At 45.2% G+C, this 15,493-nt stretch overlaps 2 protein-coding genes across 11 annotated transcripts in view; one reads left to right on the plus strand and one right to left on the minus strand.

Annotated features, from left to right (window-relative positions):
* Positions 1-151: 151 nt before the first annotated feature.
* On the minus strand, positions 152-12,898 carry NUDT5 (nudix hydrolase 5). 10 transcript variants are annotated; one of them, XM_068913301.1, is made up of 14 exons: positions 12,768-12,898; positions 12,669-12,707; positions 12,205-12,339; positions 10,275-10,415; positions 9,777-9,841; positions 9,440-9,607; positions 8,809-8,898; positions 5,467-5,534; positions 4,658-4,710; positions 3,795-3,902; positions 3,183-3,278; positions 2,086-2,187; positions 787-840; positions 152-502 (listed from the first exon to the last, which is right to left on the minus strand). In XM_068913301.1, the coding sequence occupies exons 7-14, from the start codon at positions 8,869-8,871 to the stop codon at positions 393-395; spliced, it is 654 nt and encodes a 217-aa protein (XP_068769402.1). In that variant the 5' UTR covers positions 8,872-8,898; positions 9,440-9,607; positions 9,777-9,841; positions 10,275-10,415; positions 12,205-12,339; positions 12,669-12,707; positions 12,768-12,898; the 3' UTR covers positions 152-392. The 10 variants fall into 10 exon arrangements, with proteins under 10 accessions (XP_068769402.1, XP_068769152.1, XP_068769641.1 ...); XM_068913051.1 differs by lacking the exon at positions 9,777-9,841; XM_068913540.1 differs by lacking the exon at positions 9,777-9,841 and having other exon boundaries at positions 8,809-8,917.
* The window catches only part of CDC123 (cell division cycle 123), a 34,469-nt gene continuing 31,790 nt past the window's right edge, over positions 12,815-15,493 (plus strand). Inside the window, exons 1-2 of the mRNA XM_068912657.1 lie at positions 12,815-13,070; positions 14,813-14,884. Of these exons, the coding sequence (XP_068768758.1) occupies positions 12,997-13,070; positions 14,813-14,884 (146 nt within the window). The 5' untranslated portion in view covers positions 12,815-12,996. The remainder of the gene's footprint in view (positions 13,071-14,812; positions 14,885-15,493) is intronic.

Below are 15,493 nucleotides of genomic sequence, written 5' to 3' on the forward strand. Positions count from 1 at the left end.
TTCCTGCTATCTGAGTTCAAGTTAATGTTAAGTAGATAAGCTGTCTATCTTCCTTGTTTTGAGCAGGTGTTACAACACCAACTAGTCACTTAAGTGTCTTCTGTATCCTGAAATGTAAGTGTAGTGATGGAATAGAGGAGGGAGAAATAAGCCATTTTGAAAATTAAACTGCATTTTTATTACGATTATTCTATCAAGGCTTGAAAGACTGAGCAGTTAGAAGAAATATTTTAAGTCAGTTACGTAATTCCAGATAAAAATATCAGAATCATTCCTACAAATACTTTTTTTTGACTCCGCAAGTAATGCGAAGGATCTTTATTACACCAAGAGTTATACTTCTAAGCCATCTAAACCGGGCAGTTTTCAACTACATTTCTCACTGTGCAGCTTTAGAACTTCATAAAAGGAACTTGGAGCGGTTGTTCTGTTGCACGTTTCAGTGCCAATGCATAAGTATAAACTCTGGCATCCACTGCAATATGTTCTTCTGCTACTAGTTCTGCAAACAAACAAACAAAAAAAAAGAAATGCTGTTAAAACTTCCCCTCTCCATAAATCTAATTAAATCCATTACTAAACTGAAGATATATAGCAGTCTACAAAGCAATTATTTATGCTAACACCTAATGCTATAACCAATCCTGTTATTTGGCCAAGTCTGAGTTTTTTGTTTAAGATTTAGTGTTCTAGGGTGAGAGAATGTCATCAAAGAGCTATGAGAAGAGAAGCTAAGGGTTTCTTAAAGCTTACATTAGTGCATTTAATGTGTCAGAGAGCTCTTACCATCAATTCTTTGCAGTAGGTCATTCTTTGGAAGTGAGATAACTTCCACATATTCTAGGAGAGAAGAAAAAAACGTGTGTGTTTTTTTTTTTTTCTTCATATACCTTTCAATTAGTTAACATAAGGGAAGTCTACCTTGGTCTCATTTCATGCAACTTAGAGGAAGAAACAAAGTGGAATCATGCTTATCGTCATCTAAAATCTGTGAGCCTTCAGACATGAATAAGGCAATTAAATGGGGGGGGGGGGTAGGGTGGGGTAGGACCAGCAGGCACTTAAAAAGCAGGTTTAGCAGAAAGAAATGGGGAAAGAATCAGGAAAAATTCAACGCAGCTAACACGCATGCAGGATGAGAGGGCCTTTCTGAAAGGAGACTGTCTCCCTTCTAAAACTGGATAACATCACACTGTTAAAAATCGAGTTTTGTTTTGCTTAACTGGTATGATAATGGCTTTTTGGATATATTTGACTGAAAGCCAAAGCAGCACAGTATGTAAAGAACAAAGGGCTTGTTCCTGATGTTCTGGATGAATTTGTTTTCCTATACCTCCCCAGTGAGTCCACTATCTGAATTAGTTGTCTCTGGGGCTTAGTCTACAGCTGTTTTGGATTTAAGTAGCTTATATGGCATTCTGGTGCTAAACTTGAAGATACTTGATGTGATAACGCCCAACAGGACTTTTCAGGTGTAGGCCAAAGTCAATGGAATATGTGCTTGGTTAGCATCATATCAGCACTGTACAGAAAATTAAGCAAGCCCAAACTAAAAACAGAGTTTAAACTGACACAGTTTCTGAGTAAAGCCTGCTATAGGAAGATCACACTTGACCTTACTGTTACTGGGAGCACAGTTATATGAGTAACATACCTCCATCATCTGTAAATAAAAAAAGAAAGTCAGGGGTTTTGAAATACACTAGACTTTATAACTAAAACCATAAAAGTGTTTTCATATCTGACTGTGAGTGAAACCATAGTTACTTCCAGGGTCAAGCCACAACTAAGAGTAAGGAAGATCTAAGTTCACAGGTGCTTATGGCCCTCATTGATGTTTGGCACCTACACTTCTGATTCTGAATATGCCAACACCTGACAGTTAGCATCCAAGCCCCAGTGAGTTTAGGGAAGAAACATGGTTCTTCTAACCTAAGACTGCAGGATAGGATCTGGGGCATTTAATTCTAGTCTCTAAGTCAGTAAGGACAGAAGAGAAGGATGCGATGACAGCGTTAGTTCCATTTAATCAATTGGTGAGTTAGTGTCTTCTAAGAATTTTCAAATAAATGGTACAAGACTCACCAAGTTTTTGCTTAGGTCTTATATTCTTAGCATCATCTCCATTAATGGTGACAGTCACAATGTGTGTTGTGCTGTTAGACAAACCTGGGTCCAAGCAGAGAGCTACAAACAAGCAAATGTACAGGTTCATTTCTCAAAAGCAGGAAATCAGACACCTTGACATTTTAACAAAAACGTAAGTTCATGCTGGAGGAGTTTGCACACGTTCTTAAAACTGATGCTTCTATAACTCTCATCTCCTTTTCTACAGGTTCCTTGTAAGACTTGCGTTTTTAGCACTTAAGTTTACTTTTCCTTCTATTTCCTACAGTGTCCTTCCTTTCTTCCCCCTACTGCAAAAATTACATGCTAGCCTGTAAATTAAACTGTAAACAAAAATTCCCCTACAGACTTCCTCAGGCACCAATACTGAAGTCTAATTCTGCCATCAGCAGTCTCTATCCCTCTCAGCTCCCAGCACACAGTTGTATCCTGTAACCAAGAGCTAAGTTTATCTGTTAACAATGACATTTACTTGAAATCATGCCTAAGTTGGCTCACCTTTCTCCCTTCTCACAAGTTTTAAGATCCTAGTTTTGCCTTCATTTTGTGTTAGGTAGGAAGCACTAGATTAAGAGCAATCGTGTTCCAATTTACTCCAATTTTGTTCTGCTTTCTTCTTGCCTGTTAGACAACCTGAGTCTTGTTATCTTCTCACGGCTGAAATGAGGGCTCTCTCCTACTCTGAAACTGCATCATGCAGCTGTTGTTTTCTCCCTGAGTGAGTTCATGATTCAGATTGAGTGACTGAGTGATTGTTCAGATTGAGTCCAGCGATTTAGACCTTTACACTAAAATGCCAAATCACAGCTTGATATGTTGCTTTTGTGTAAAGGATCTTAACTCATAGCAAAGTTTTCCTCTATAGACTTCACACTGTTACTTTAGCCCTGTTTGTGTAACAGGCGTTCAGCAACTGACAAAGGCTCATTGATTCAGCCACAGCCTACTACTCTCTGCTAATCTAAGTAGTCAGATTTTTTCCCTTAAATTTAGCATCTGTCAGACACAGAATTAGCTTTGAATGGGAAAGAAAAAGAAAAAAAAAATGCAGAGACCTGGAGTACATTCAACAACTTCCCCCGTGTATCCAGTTTCTTCCTCCAACTCTCGCAACGCAGCACTTTCCGCAGTCTCATTTTCCTCAATGAGGCCTGTGAGATAAATATTACATGAGAACATGTTAAAAGTCAGCACTTGTGCACAGCATCCAGCGTGAAATCTAACCAGCTTTACAAATGAGGTAAAACATCCTCATTGCCCTGTTTTTACAGAGGGAGATACTGAGGCATTAGGAAGGATTCAACTTCCTGAATTCGTCGTTGCTGCTGCCCCTGCCTTCAACTGATCATCTCATGGATCATGCCACCTCCCTAGAAGATGGCATTAATATCCTCATGAGGGAAAGAAGCCAAATTCTTTGGCTCTTACAGAGAGGAGGAGTGAAGGGAGATGAGAGTATTCTACCAGACTACTGTGCAAAATCTCTCCAATATGCTAAAATGAACCTCGTTTATTTTGTATTCCTCATTATCAAATATTCCTATTTTTGAATAGCACACTGCGCTACAGGGACCACCACTCATTTCTCCTTGGAGCTACTTCTTCAAGGCTGACATTCCAAGCACACTTAAAATAAACTGTATAATCTTAATATTTCAGTTACTTACCTGCAGGAAATTCCAAGCAATAGCCGCTAATTGGAGGCCTGAACTGTTTCACTAGGACAATGCAGTCATAGTGGAGAGTTCTCTGCAGGATAGCTATCACTGCTACACCTACCAGCAGAAAGACAAGACACCACCACACAGTACTTGAGCGTATCAGACAGTGAGGGTTTATTGCTAGATCTGGGAAGGAACCTGAGGACTGTAAAACTGAGCATTAAAATGACAAGCATTTAGATGCCTGCTCCAAAATCCTGAACTATGAATTTAAGCTCTTTATATGATGCATGGTGAGACACAGAAGCCTAAAACGGGACCTTCAGAAAAACCAGCAAACCAGAGGCACGTGTCCAAGCAAGAATGAGCCTCAGCCCACTTGAAGCGAGGGAAGGGCTCTCTGGCCTGCAGAGGCTGCTTGGAAATCGTTGCGAACCCTCTCCTATGCTCCCTTCACCGCTAAATCACAGCCCTTGTTTGCCCAAAGAGAATCATATCCCTAGTCCCTAACGGCAGACCCAGTCCATCAGTCTGTGAGCCGTTCTGCTGCAGGGCACCCATCACATCTTTGAAAGTGTTCCATTGCTCTAAAGTTAATACAATGATCTTGGGAAAACACTCGAGCCAGCAAGGTTCTGATTCTTCAGCTTTTAAGGCAGCTTTTTGTTAAAGCGCACTTGCTCAGTGATAAGGCACACGACACAAGCCCTGCTGAACTCTATGTTCTGCGTTCTCCTTCATTTTTAATATATAAGCTCTGAGTCTGCACCACGTTATGGCTGTTCTACACAACTCTTGAGCATCAGAAGGATTTTCACAAGAAAAAAATGCGAACAGCAACAACAAAAAAAAAATCACCCTTGCCTTACCATCAGCTGAAATGCCCTTTTTCTTGAGAGCACGCTTTACAGTTTCCCAAGTTCTGCTCAGCACGGAGAAAAGACAAAATTGATACATTAAAAGCATCAATATACAGTTCATTTGTAAAAGTCTGCTTCTACCCTTGTTACACTCATTCAAAAGCAAAATATACCATCATACAGTGAGGCCCCATAAGACAGCAGCTGCCCTCAGGCAACCTCTGTCATATATCAGCACTTCAAAATGTCTGTAACATAATTCTGTTTTACTTACTTAAGGGAGGGAGAGAGAGAACAGATAACTACTGATTGTTTAAGATCACCAAAAATAAGGGAAAGACAAGAACGATCATCACAGAGCAGGCAAGTCTTATAAAAGAGACCCTGGAAAACTGCAAAACAAAGCAAGTTATATACTGAACATGTCAGATTTTGTGAGTTTTGTCCTGCACTATCAAGAGGGGAAAAGGAGCCCTTAATGAAGAACAAGAAAAGCCAAAGAAAGGATTCTCTGGTCATCATCGTCTATTGCAAAGCTAGAACTTATGTCTACAGCATCTTTGCAAGGAACAGGAAGTATAAGATAAACCAAGGGCCAACGTGCTCAGAAGGATTCAGGGGCCAAATTGGATCCCACATGCTAACGCGTCTGCTAGAGCAAGACTTTTCCTGTGAACAGTATGAACTACAAAGGAATTGCACAATGGCTCAATCTTGTGTTGAGTACTAGGCTTGCAGGGCTCATATTCTCTAGCCTGTGGGCCAGGTCATAAAAGGTGGCACGCTACAGGAATCCGAAACGTCAGAGAAACAATTACCTGGTTTTACCAAAGGCATCAACGTAAGTTGTTTCTTCAAGCTTCACCCATTTTTTTTCTACAATTACCTAAAAAAAAAAGAGAATTGTTTGTTAAGTAAACTACAAGATTAATCCCAAAGAGATTGGGGGGCGAGGGGGAAGAGACAACACAACTTTTTTTTATCCTTTTGAAGACATAAAAATCTCAGCATCAGAATATCTGCAGAAACCTGTAATAACATTCCTGCAGTCACTAGGAAAGAGCATTTACTCCATGTTATTGAATAGGAATAGAAAATAATCCCAATAACTTTAACATGACTTTTATAACCAAGTTATGAAGTCAAGAGGGTTTTATGTACAGAGAAGTCCTAGCCCTCCATCTTTTTAGAATGACTTTGCAAAGGTCAAGTTTCAGCTGAAAAAGGAAAAGGGGCACTGGATTGTGCAGGCTTCAGCTGTGCTTGTGATTACGAGTGCCCACTTATCAGATAGCACGGCCTAGTAGCTAAGCATGTAACACCAAAAACTAAATTATTTTGAAACTTTCTTTGCAGTGATCTCAGACTGTGGCCTTGGGTCAATGCTGTCCCCTTTAACTGCAAGCAGTGACACATACCCACCCTTTTGAGAGCTGAGACCTGCCCTTCTGAGAGCTTGGCATTACTGTTGTTATAAAATAAAAACGTCTTTTCGGAGCCAAATGAGTTTATTTGCCCTGCAGTGTTTCCCCAGCTTTTATGCAAATCCTTACAGAGGGAGAAAACTAGGTATTAGCCTGCAGCTTATTTCATTTAGTGTAACTTGTATTTTAAGCTATAGGAGTAAAGCAGACTTTGCTTAAGGATGTAGGCAGACAAGAGGCTTGTCTCTGGAATGACGCATCGAGTTGGCAATAGAGCTGGCTGCAGAAATCATAATTAATCAATACAGTGACAAAATGGCTTCCTATGGTCTAATGACAAACACACTGCTGACAATATTGGAGGATATAAAAGGAAGGAAAAGAGGAAGGAAAATCAGGGACTGCAGTGAAGAATGAAGGTCCAGAGGCCGAGGACAATTCACGTGGCTGGGACCAGTGTAGCCACACAGACTGTGAACTTACATTGAAAGATTCACCAACTAAAAAGAAAAGATGAAGAAAAACCGAAAAAGGTATTTTCATTCATGGAAAGATATTTTATAATATTTCTACGTAAGAGGAGTTGGAAGTGGAGAGCAACGCGCTCCTAAAATGGCTTTCTAATGGATTTGTGGTCACAGAAATAGCCAGAAAGGAGAAGATGAAGTTTACTATCCCTTTATAGGTAAGTAAATCTGTTTAGAAGGATTCAAGTGTATTTGAAATAGCTTTGCATTCACTCCTAAATCATAACAAAACTAGAGTACGCGAAAACCCAAAAGAGAAAGATGAAAACGATGTTCCATGTTGGCCAAGGAGAGGAACCTACTTACTACAGTTAAGCGAACAAACAACACAGCCAAATGCAGCTGTTTGATTTAATGATTGTTTTTCAAAACATTGCAGCAAACACAAAGGACTAGATTACTGATCGAGGCCCCATATTGTTGCAGCATTCAACAGAACTAGCAGATCATTACCCCTGTTGCCAACATATTGTTTGCTAAGCACAAAGGGGAAAACAGCTGAAATGAGAACCACATCCCTTTGTCCTCTGGAAGCCTAGAGGGAAAAGAAATCTCCAAGTCAGTAAGAAATCAGACCTACCCACCCACCCCCCCCCCCAAAAAAAAAAAAAAGAGGAAAACAAGGAAAACAAAAGAGAAAACGTGGGTTTTATGTGTATAAAACAAAAAGTCAAACAAAGTGTCTTGTTTTCGTCAGGTATTCTTAAGCACAACTTTTGGCCTCTACTATCATGGGCCAATAATTAATGTACTACAGACCACGTAGCATAAATATTTATAATGGAAGAGTTCCAGAATCCCCTAAAGCGAGGTGAAACCCTTGCTACAAGGTGAGAGAACTGAAAGCTGCCAGGTTTCCCTAGAAGAAAAAGCAAACTTTATTGTCACTCACCTTGTTGGGTGCACAACCAAATCCTCTGGAAGCAGGCACAGAAGCATAACTTCTGCTTTGCAAAATCTCCTAATTAGGGCCTAAGGATACTTTCTAGAGTGTGTTCTGCTAGCCATGCACAGTTTGTTTTTATTATTTTACCTATTGCTAAAATGGGCAAAAAAAAAAAACCACACACACACACACACACACTACTTTTGCTCACAATAGCCTGACGATGGGTTCCCAGAAGCAGACAGAGGGAAACGTGATCAGCAACTGCTTTCATGAAAAAAGATACTATAATATCGGTCCATGTGGTTACTGAAGCAGTACAGACACGCTTCCAATATAAGGGTCACCGGCAGAGGGATGGTAAATACTCTCCTCAACCAAGGCCACAAAATGACTGAAAAAGCTACGCTGCTTAAAAAATATGATATCTCGTTACAACCTTTTAATGCCACTTTTTAGTGCAATATCCTGAAGCAGAGGAACTAAGGCATTATGAGAAAAAAGAGGATGAAATTAAAACGTAACCCGCAAAAACATGTTCTGTCCAAAGTTTTCAACTGAGGAAGGAAGGCTGAATAAAAGAAGTAAGACCGGTGTTAGAACACTGTAAAACTGTTGCCAAACCTGCATTTAACACCAATGTTTTAACTGAACTTTTAGACGTTCAGTTAAAAGAGAACAGAAACAAGTATTAGCAGTTTCAATTAGGGTGAAAAAAGCCCCTGAAGTAACCTCAGAATTCCTTCCCTAGGACCTGGTGTTTCCTGATTCAGTCAAGATAATATGTAAGCACAACGGTTTTGAAAAACCTTTACTACCTCCTTAGCAGTATCTGTAAACAGCAATTTTCTAATTTCCAGCCCTTTCAGAAAGCATCAAAAAAGGTACAAGCATAAACATTTAAGGCAACTGTTTGCAATTCCTCTAAGAAGACTGGAAACTGTAGGCTCAGTTTCAGGACCCACCCAGTTCTGTAGTCTCTCGCAGGTAGCAGCCTTATTTCCAAACACTGAGAGAGCCTGAACAGACAACTCAAGAAACAGCTGTAAAATGACCGATGCATAGCAGCAGCTTTAAATAACTCAATCCTGCAGATTCTCTCCCCCCATTAATAACCTGTATGATTATTTTACAGAGAGAATTACCAATCCTTCATCTGGCCCTTTTTTAACTGTATGATCATCATGAAGTGTTTCGTCCAAATACGTTTTACAAACATGCAGCATCTACAACATTTCCTTACTCTGCATTCACAAACATTCTGGACAGTCTTAAATAATTGTTATTTAACAATAAAACGTGTCAAAACCAAGCATGTTCTACCTCTTCTTTGATGACGGATTGTCTAGCTGATTTTGGAACCTCTGTGGATGTCTCAGCTGCCATTTCCAGGGATGTCAGGCTCTCCCCCTCCTGTACAAAGTCCAGACTACTATGAAACAAAGTCAACATTTGCTTTCAAAGTAAAGTTAAAAGGTTAATTTTGCATTCTAAATTAACAAATCAGGTTTGCTGAAGAAACTTAGGGACATGTGATGGCGAGCGCAATTCACATTCAGAGCAAATGATTCTAAGCGGAAGTTTGGGGCAAATACCTGACTTAGGAATATTACCAATTACATATCAGCTACGGAGTAGCTGTGCTAGCTGAAGATACCCTCCTTAACTGCTCAAAGGTCAGGTGTGGTCAGAGGCACGCAGGGACAAAGTTGCTCTCTCTTAGTCAAAATGTTTCATTTTGATCTCAGCGAAGCCCTCTGTGAACTGAGCATTACCGCAAGGGGACTAAACACAGCGCTGGGAGAGCGGAAAAAAATTTGAGCCAGAAGGACTTTGTGAGTAAAACCTGTCCACTGTTGAGAAGGAACCATCACCTCCTCCACTGAACACACATCACAAACACGTATGGAAGCAAGCCCATCCTGCCCCCAAGAGACAAGGTCAAAAAAGGCACCTGTATGTTGCAAGTCGAGGTGGCACGTAGCCTTAGCGTGATCAAAGCATGTCAGTCTCTCTTGCTAGAAGTGATGCGGCTAACACTGTGCAAACGACAGCGGGACGTATGCCCGGAGCAAGGCTCCAGTCCGGGGCTCGATGCCTCAACGTTGAGTCCTAAGGATCCCTGCGAAGATAAGATTCTCCACTCACTCTCTAACCCCATCTTAGCCAAAAGGCACACTGGGCAGGAGAACAATATGATGCCTTGGACATTCACCACTAAAATCTCAAGCTGAATCTGTGAAATGTCATATGTGAGCTCAGCAATGAGCTCTGTCTCACTGCAAACCTACCGGGCACTTTCAGGACACAGGCTGTTATTCAGGGAAGCTCATCTTTAAGTTGTAATACTGAAGTGCTGAAAATCAACGTGAATTATAAGGAGAAAGTCAGTGTACAGAAGCAAGCCAGTTTAAACACCAAGAGAGAGGAGATGATCTTAGAGGTTTTTGTCATTTTTAGAGTTGATTTAAGGCTATAAACATTTCATGAAGTCAACAGGAATCTTCTCAATGACTTCAGTTAGAGTTTAATAAGGCTCTGTGGGGTCTCTGGCAATGCACAGTATCGGAATAATAAGTGAGTGCTCACTTTCTCTGTCACACCTGACTTTAGCACTTTCATCTTTTGACCTCATTTTTTATCTTTCCCTCATAACATCCGCCGTATATTTCTGAAACATTAAGAACGTGCAGCTACATCAGTTTTCTTACGTACAAGATTTACATTTTAACTCCACAAAATAGGTTAAAGGAATAAAAAGGACAAAATATTTCTGGTTAAAATACTACCAGCAGGAATAGAAGTAACATATACGTCCAGTTCTTCAGGATGCACGCAGGACAGGCTCTTGCTTAAATCAAAAGACAGCCTTGTTGGATGAAGCACTTCAGAGTGATCAAACTTCAAGTTGTCTTTATGTAACATGAAACCTGAAAAAGAACCCTGACTTATTAAATCCAATCCTGTTATTTCAGAATTATGTTTTGTAATCCTTTCCTAAAGCAATGGAGCTCCATCTTAAAACTAGGTAGGTTTACTACCTACGTACTTTACTACTAGCCTTAGGAAAAGCTGTTCCAAAACACCGCTTGCTTGTATCTTCCAATTTCTAGCCCATGTTAGTTCACAATTAGCTTTTACCCATGTGTTCTTGAGCTAGCAATGTCTGACATTCTCTTCACTTGGGAAGTAAGAGATGCAGCTGAATATTGGTCACGGCATCTCTCCGTGACTCTAAAACACAAGACCAAACTTTGCACCAAATCTATGCAGAAGAGCAGCCCAGTATACTGTTTTCAAGAGGTTCCTGGTCACCCAGAGGGAAGGGTCAAAGTAGGCCAAATGCCCTAGACATCTAGCTGTAAAACTCGTACGTATCCTGTTATGAAAACTGGCATGCTTTTCAGTCCAGTTCACATTGGTTGGACAGAATTGTAGCCTTTTGACTGACAATATATACATATCAAGAGATTAGACAATAAAACATATCATTCTTAACCTTTTTTGCCAGGCTAAATAAGTTTTCCTCTTTCAGTCTCCTCTCAAAGAAATCTCATTCCATTGATCTGTATCAGTAGATCTTTCTGTATCAGTAGATCTTTCTCCAACATGGACTATTAGAGTTGTCCCCACAATCCCCTGAGGAGCTTTATTAAAGCTTTGTAGAACAATACTGATACTTTCCTATATCAATTACAAATACATCCTAGGACTTCATCTCATGACAGAAGCTCTTTCTGCACAGCTTGTTCTCATCTGCAGGAGACAGTCAAGAACAGTTTGCCAAGAAAATTACAAAAAATTAGTGAAGAGAGCCTCGGTGGTTTGAATTACCACCAAAACCTAAAAGAGGTGAAAACGAGAGGAGGACCCCTCTACTTCAGCTCATGTACTTTTCATCTTCACCACTAGTGGGTGCAATAACTCTATGAGTGACATTTTAGTGCAGACACTAGACAAAAGTTCTCCCCAAAAATTCATTTTCCCATATTCATTTTACTGTATAAAAGTGAGAATGTCTGTTATTAGAAAGCTGAAATATCATTTGTTTAATTGGAGGCTGCAGTTCCAGGACTCACATTAGTTATACTGCCAAGAGCCAACCGAGGCCTGCGAATCTGCTTACGGAATAGCCAAGCGACTGGGGCTTTACATTAATATAACCAAGTCACGACTGATGGATCAGCTTTTCTAAAGCACTTTCCAGAAGGTTTTATCTGATCCGAGCTATGTACCCCAGCTGACAGCAACCAGACTGAATGGAAACTCAGCCACGGTGTCCAAGCTCAAGACAGAACAAAATAAAGAAGCTGCTTGGTCTCTGAGGGTCCCTGATTTCAAAGAACATGCAAAAGGGACCCTGTCAACTATTTTACGCACAATTTAACCAACAGCACTTTAACGTATGCGCACTCAAGATAAACATAACTAAAAGCCTCTGAGTCACTTTAATCCACTAACTTGTTACCACCAGTCCGTGCGCTCATATTTCGCCAGTATGAATTTAGCAACGAAATTAATTAATTCGCAGAAGTTGATGGGGGGGGGGGGGAAGTGTGTGTGTGTGGGGGAGGAATCATTTAGCAGCGTGGACGGCTCACTCAGCATTGAATGAAATATAGGAAAATAACTGTTTTTTGCCCTATAGATGAGGAGAAAAAAAAAGAAAACCCAAGACACAAAGTGTTTTGTGTAGGCAGAAAACGGGTTGCGAAGAACCTCGACGTTATCCTCGACCCTCCTGTCGGGCGATGCGAGAGGAGCTGAACGACGACGAGGCCGCGTGGAAAGCTGCGGATGGGGACGAGCCCGGCTGAGCTGACCCGTAACCGTCACCCCTCGGCGGCTGCACCTCTGCAGGGTAAAAAAGACGCAGAAGCAAGGAGAGACAAGGCCAGGCCCACGGGGCTTTAAATGAAAGGGGTTTTTCCGCCTCTCGCACGCCTCTGCCCCAAACAGGAGGCAACGCGGCCCTGTCCGGGGGACGAAGGGAAGCCCTGTCTTCGCCGAGCCGCTGTGTAAGGCTGCGAGGGAGGGCACACCGCACAAACATCCGCAAAGCACGAAAATAAAGGCTGTTAAGCGGCGAAAGAACGGCAGCGTTTTTAAGGCCGTCGGGTTTTTAACGTAACCTTCCCCCCCCCCCCCCCCTTCCCCGGCCCGGGACACAGGCGCACACGTACGAGGCCGGGACAGCGGTCCGGGGGCGGTACAGCCGCAGCCTGGCGGAGCAGGAGGCCCTCGGGAGCGGGACGGGCCCTCGGCCGGGGCTGCGGCTGGGCCGGGCCGGGCGGGAACCGGGCGGGAACCGGGCGGGAACCGGGCGGCGGCGGCCGGGTGCGCCGCCGATCGCGGTCCGGGTGCGCCGCCGCTCCGGGTCCGGGTGCGCCGCCGCTCCGGGTCCGGGTGCGCCGCCGATCGCGGCGGGAGGTTCCGGGCGGAGCGGGCACTTCCGGGAGCGGCGGGGCGAAGCGGGTCGGGCCGGGCCGAGGGAGGAGGAGGAAGAGGAGGATGAAGAAGGAGCAGGTGCTGCACTGTCAGTTTTCTGTGTGGTACCCGCTCTTCCGGGCCGTCACCATCCGCAGGTGAGGGTGCTTGGGCTGGGTACGTGGGGCTCGGCTGGGTCCGGTCCGGTCCGGTCCTGTTAGGAGCAGTGGGGGAGAGGAGAGACTGTGGGGCCGGGCTGGGCATGGAGTGGGGGGAAGGCTGTGGGGCTGGGCATGGCGGGGGGGGGGGAAGGCTGTGGGGCCGGGCTGGGCATGGCGGGGGGGGGAAGGCTGTGGGGCCGGGTTGGGCATGGAGTGGGGGGAAGGCTGTGGGGCCGGGTTGGGCTGGGGCATGGAGGAGGGAGAAGGCTGTGGGGCCGGCCTGGGCTGGGGGGGGGAAGGCTGTGGGGCTGGGCATGGCGGGGGGGGGAAGGCTGTGGGGCTGGGCTGGGCATGGCGGGGGGGGGAAGGCTGTGGGGCCGGGCTGGGGCATGGTGTGGGGGGGAAGGCTGTGGGGCCGGGCTGGGGCATGGTGTGGGGGGGAAGGCTGTGGGGCCGGGCTGGGGCATGGTGTGGGGGGGGGAAGGCTGTGGGGCCGGGCTGGGGCATGGTGTGGGGGGGGAAGGCTGTGGGGCCGGGCTGGGGCATGGTGGGGGGGGGAAGGCTGTGGGGCCGGGCTGGGGCATGGTGGGGGGGGGAAGGCTGTGGGGCCGGGCATGGTGTGGGGGGGAAGGCTGTGGGGCTGGGCTGGGCATGGTGGGGGGGGGAAGGCTGTGGGGCCGGGCATGGTGTGGGGGGGAAGGCTGTGGGGCTGGGCTGGGCATGGTGTGGGGGGGAAGGCTGTGGGGCTGGGCTGGGCATGGTGTGGGGGGGGAAGGCTGTGGGGCTGGGCTGGGCATGGTGTGGGGGGGGAAGGCTGTGGGGCTGGGCATGGTGTGGGGGGGGAAGGCTGTGGGGCTGGGCATGGTGGGGGGGGGAAGGCTGTGGGGCTGGGCATGGTGTGGGGGGGGAAGGCTGTGGGGCTGGGCATGGTGTGGGGGGGGAAGGCTGTGGGGCTGGGCATGGTGTGGGGGGGGAAGGCTGTGGGGCTGGGCATGGTGTGGGGGGGGAAGGCTGTGGGGCTGGGCATGGTGTGGGGGGGGAAGGCTGTGGGGCTGGGCATGGTGTGGGGGGGGAAGGCTGTGGGGCTGGGCATGGTGTGGGGGGGGAAGGCTGTGGGGCTGGGCATGGTGTGGGGGGGGAAGGCTGTGGGGCTGGGCATGGTGTGGGGGGGGAAGGCTGTGGGGCTGGGCATGGTGTGGGGGGGAAGGCTGTGGGGCTGGGCATGGTGTGGGGGGAAGGCTGTGGGGCCGGGCTGGGCATGGAGCGGGGAAGGCTGTGGGGCCGGGCTGGGCATGGCGTGGGGGGGGAAGGCTGTGGGGCTGGGGGGGGTTGGCGGTTAGGGAGTGTTTGGGGCTGGGCCAGGCTGGAGGTGGGGAAATGGTGTGGGGCTTTTGGGGGAAATATTTGGGTGGGCTGGGTTGGGGCATGGAGATTCAAGCTCTTGTGTGGGGCTGCTTCTCTTCCCCCCACCCCCAGTGGAGACCAAGCCGTCAGCTGGAGGTCCCTGGGGCTGGGATCTTGAAGACCCTCCCCACTGACTCCCTCCGGCACTGCCTCGCTGTCGGCAGAGCCCGCTGTACTCTGCTTTTGGGAAGGGATGAGAGAGGAGAAAGAAGGAACCTTTTCCATAGTGTTAGAGAATAGAACGTACCATTATTGAAATATTTTTCTATTAAAAAAAATTATTTTTATCTAACTTTAACAAACTTATTATTAAAGTTATTTTCTTTTTGGTCCAGTGTTATACTTCCCCTGCCAGAGAATGTGAAAGAATATTTGCTGGATGATGGAACACTTGTGGTTTCTGGAAGGTAAAGAGCGTTGTTCCTGCCCCTTCAACGAATACTGTTTTGTATTTGCATCTAGAAATTTGCATAATGAGTTTTGTAAATTTGACCGGTCTGGCTGCAGTAAACCTAATACTGTGTGAACATGTGAACGGGCTATTAGTAAACATGTGAACGTGTGTATTAGCTAACGCGAGAACAACATGATAAGGTCAGTGCCTGATGCAAATCCTAAAATCCATGTAATATACTTGATTCTAGACCAGCTGGGGACAGTTCTCTTCAGTTTTCTCTGCCTTTCTATGCAGAGCCAGCCTATTTTTGGGGTTTCGGTGCACGGCTTGCTGATTTTTGCTTGGTTGCTTTGGTATAGTTAGCTCCGGTTCTAATGCTTGAGGTGTGCCACGCCACTCGTGTGCCTGCAGCCTTGTTCAGCAATGACACGTCATTACTAGAATTTAACTCTTAGTAAGATAAACTAAAATAAATATCAAATCTTACTAATTATTGAGCTTGTGTGATCATTTGAATACATGTAATCTGTGCGCAGGACTAGGCCTAATGTCCTACGTATACACCTGTGCCAAGGTTTTTGGATGTAGAAGGATGCAGTAGATAGATGTAAGAAAGAGA

This window comes from Struthio camelus, chromosome 1 (assembly GCF_040807025.1).
Source record: "Struthio camelus isolate bStrCam1 chromosome 1, bStrCam1.hap1, whole genome shotgun sequence".
Classification (NCBI taxonomy): domain Eukaryota; kingdom Metazoa; phylum Chordata; class Aves; order Struthioniformes; family Struthionidae; genus Struthio; species Struthio camelus.

Coding starts and splice junctions, on each gene's coding strand:
- NUDT5 (XM_068913051.1), bottom strand. CDS start 8,871: ATGGCAGCTGAGACATCCACAGAGGTTCCAAAATCAGCTAGACAATCC. Junction 5,535..8,808: donor AATCCGTCATCAAAGAAGAG/GTAGAACATGCT, acceptor TTTTTTTTTTAG/GTAATTGTAGAAAAAAAATG. Junction 503..786: donor CCTACTGCAAAGAATTGATG/GTAAGAGCTCTC, acceptor GTTTGTTTGCAG/AACTAGTAGCAGAAGAACAT.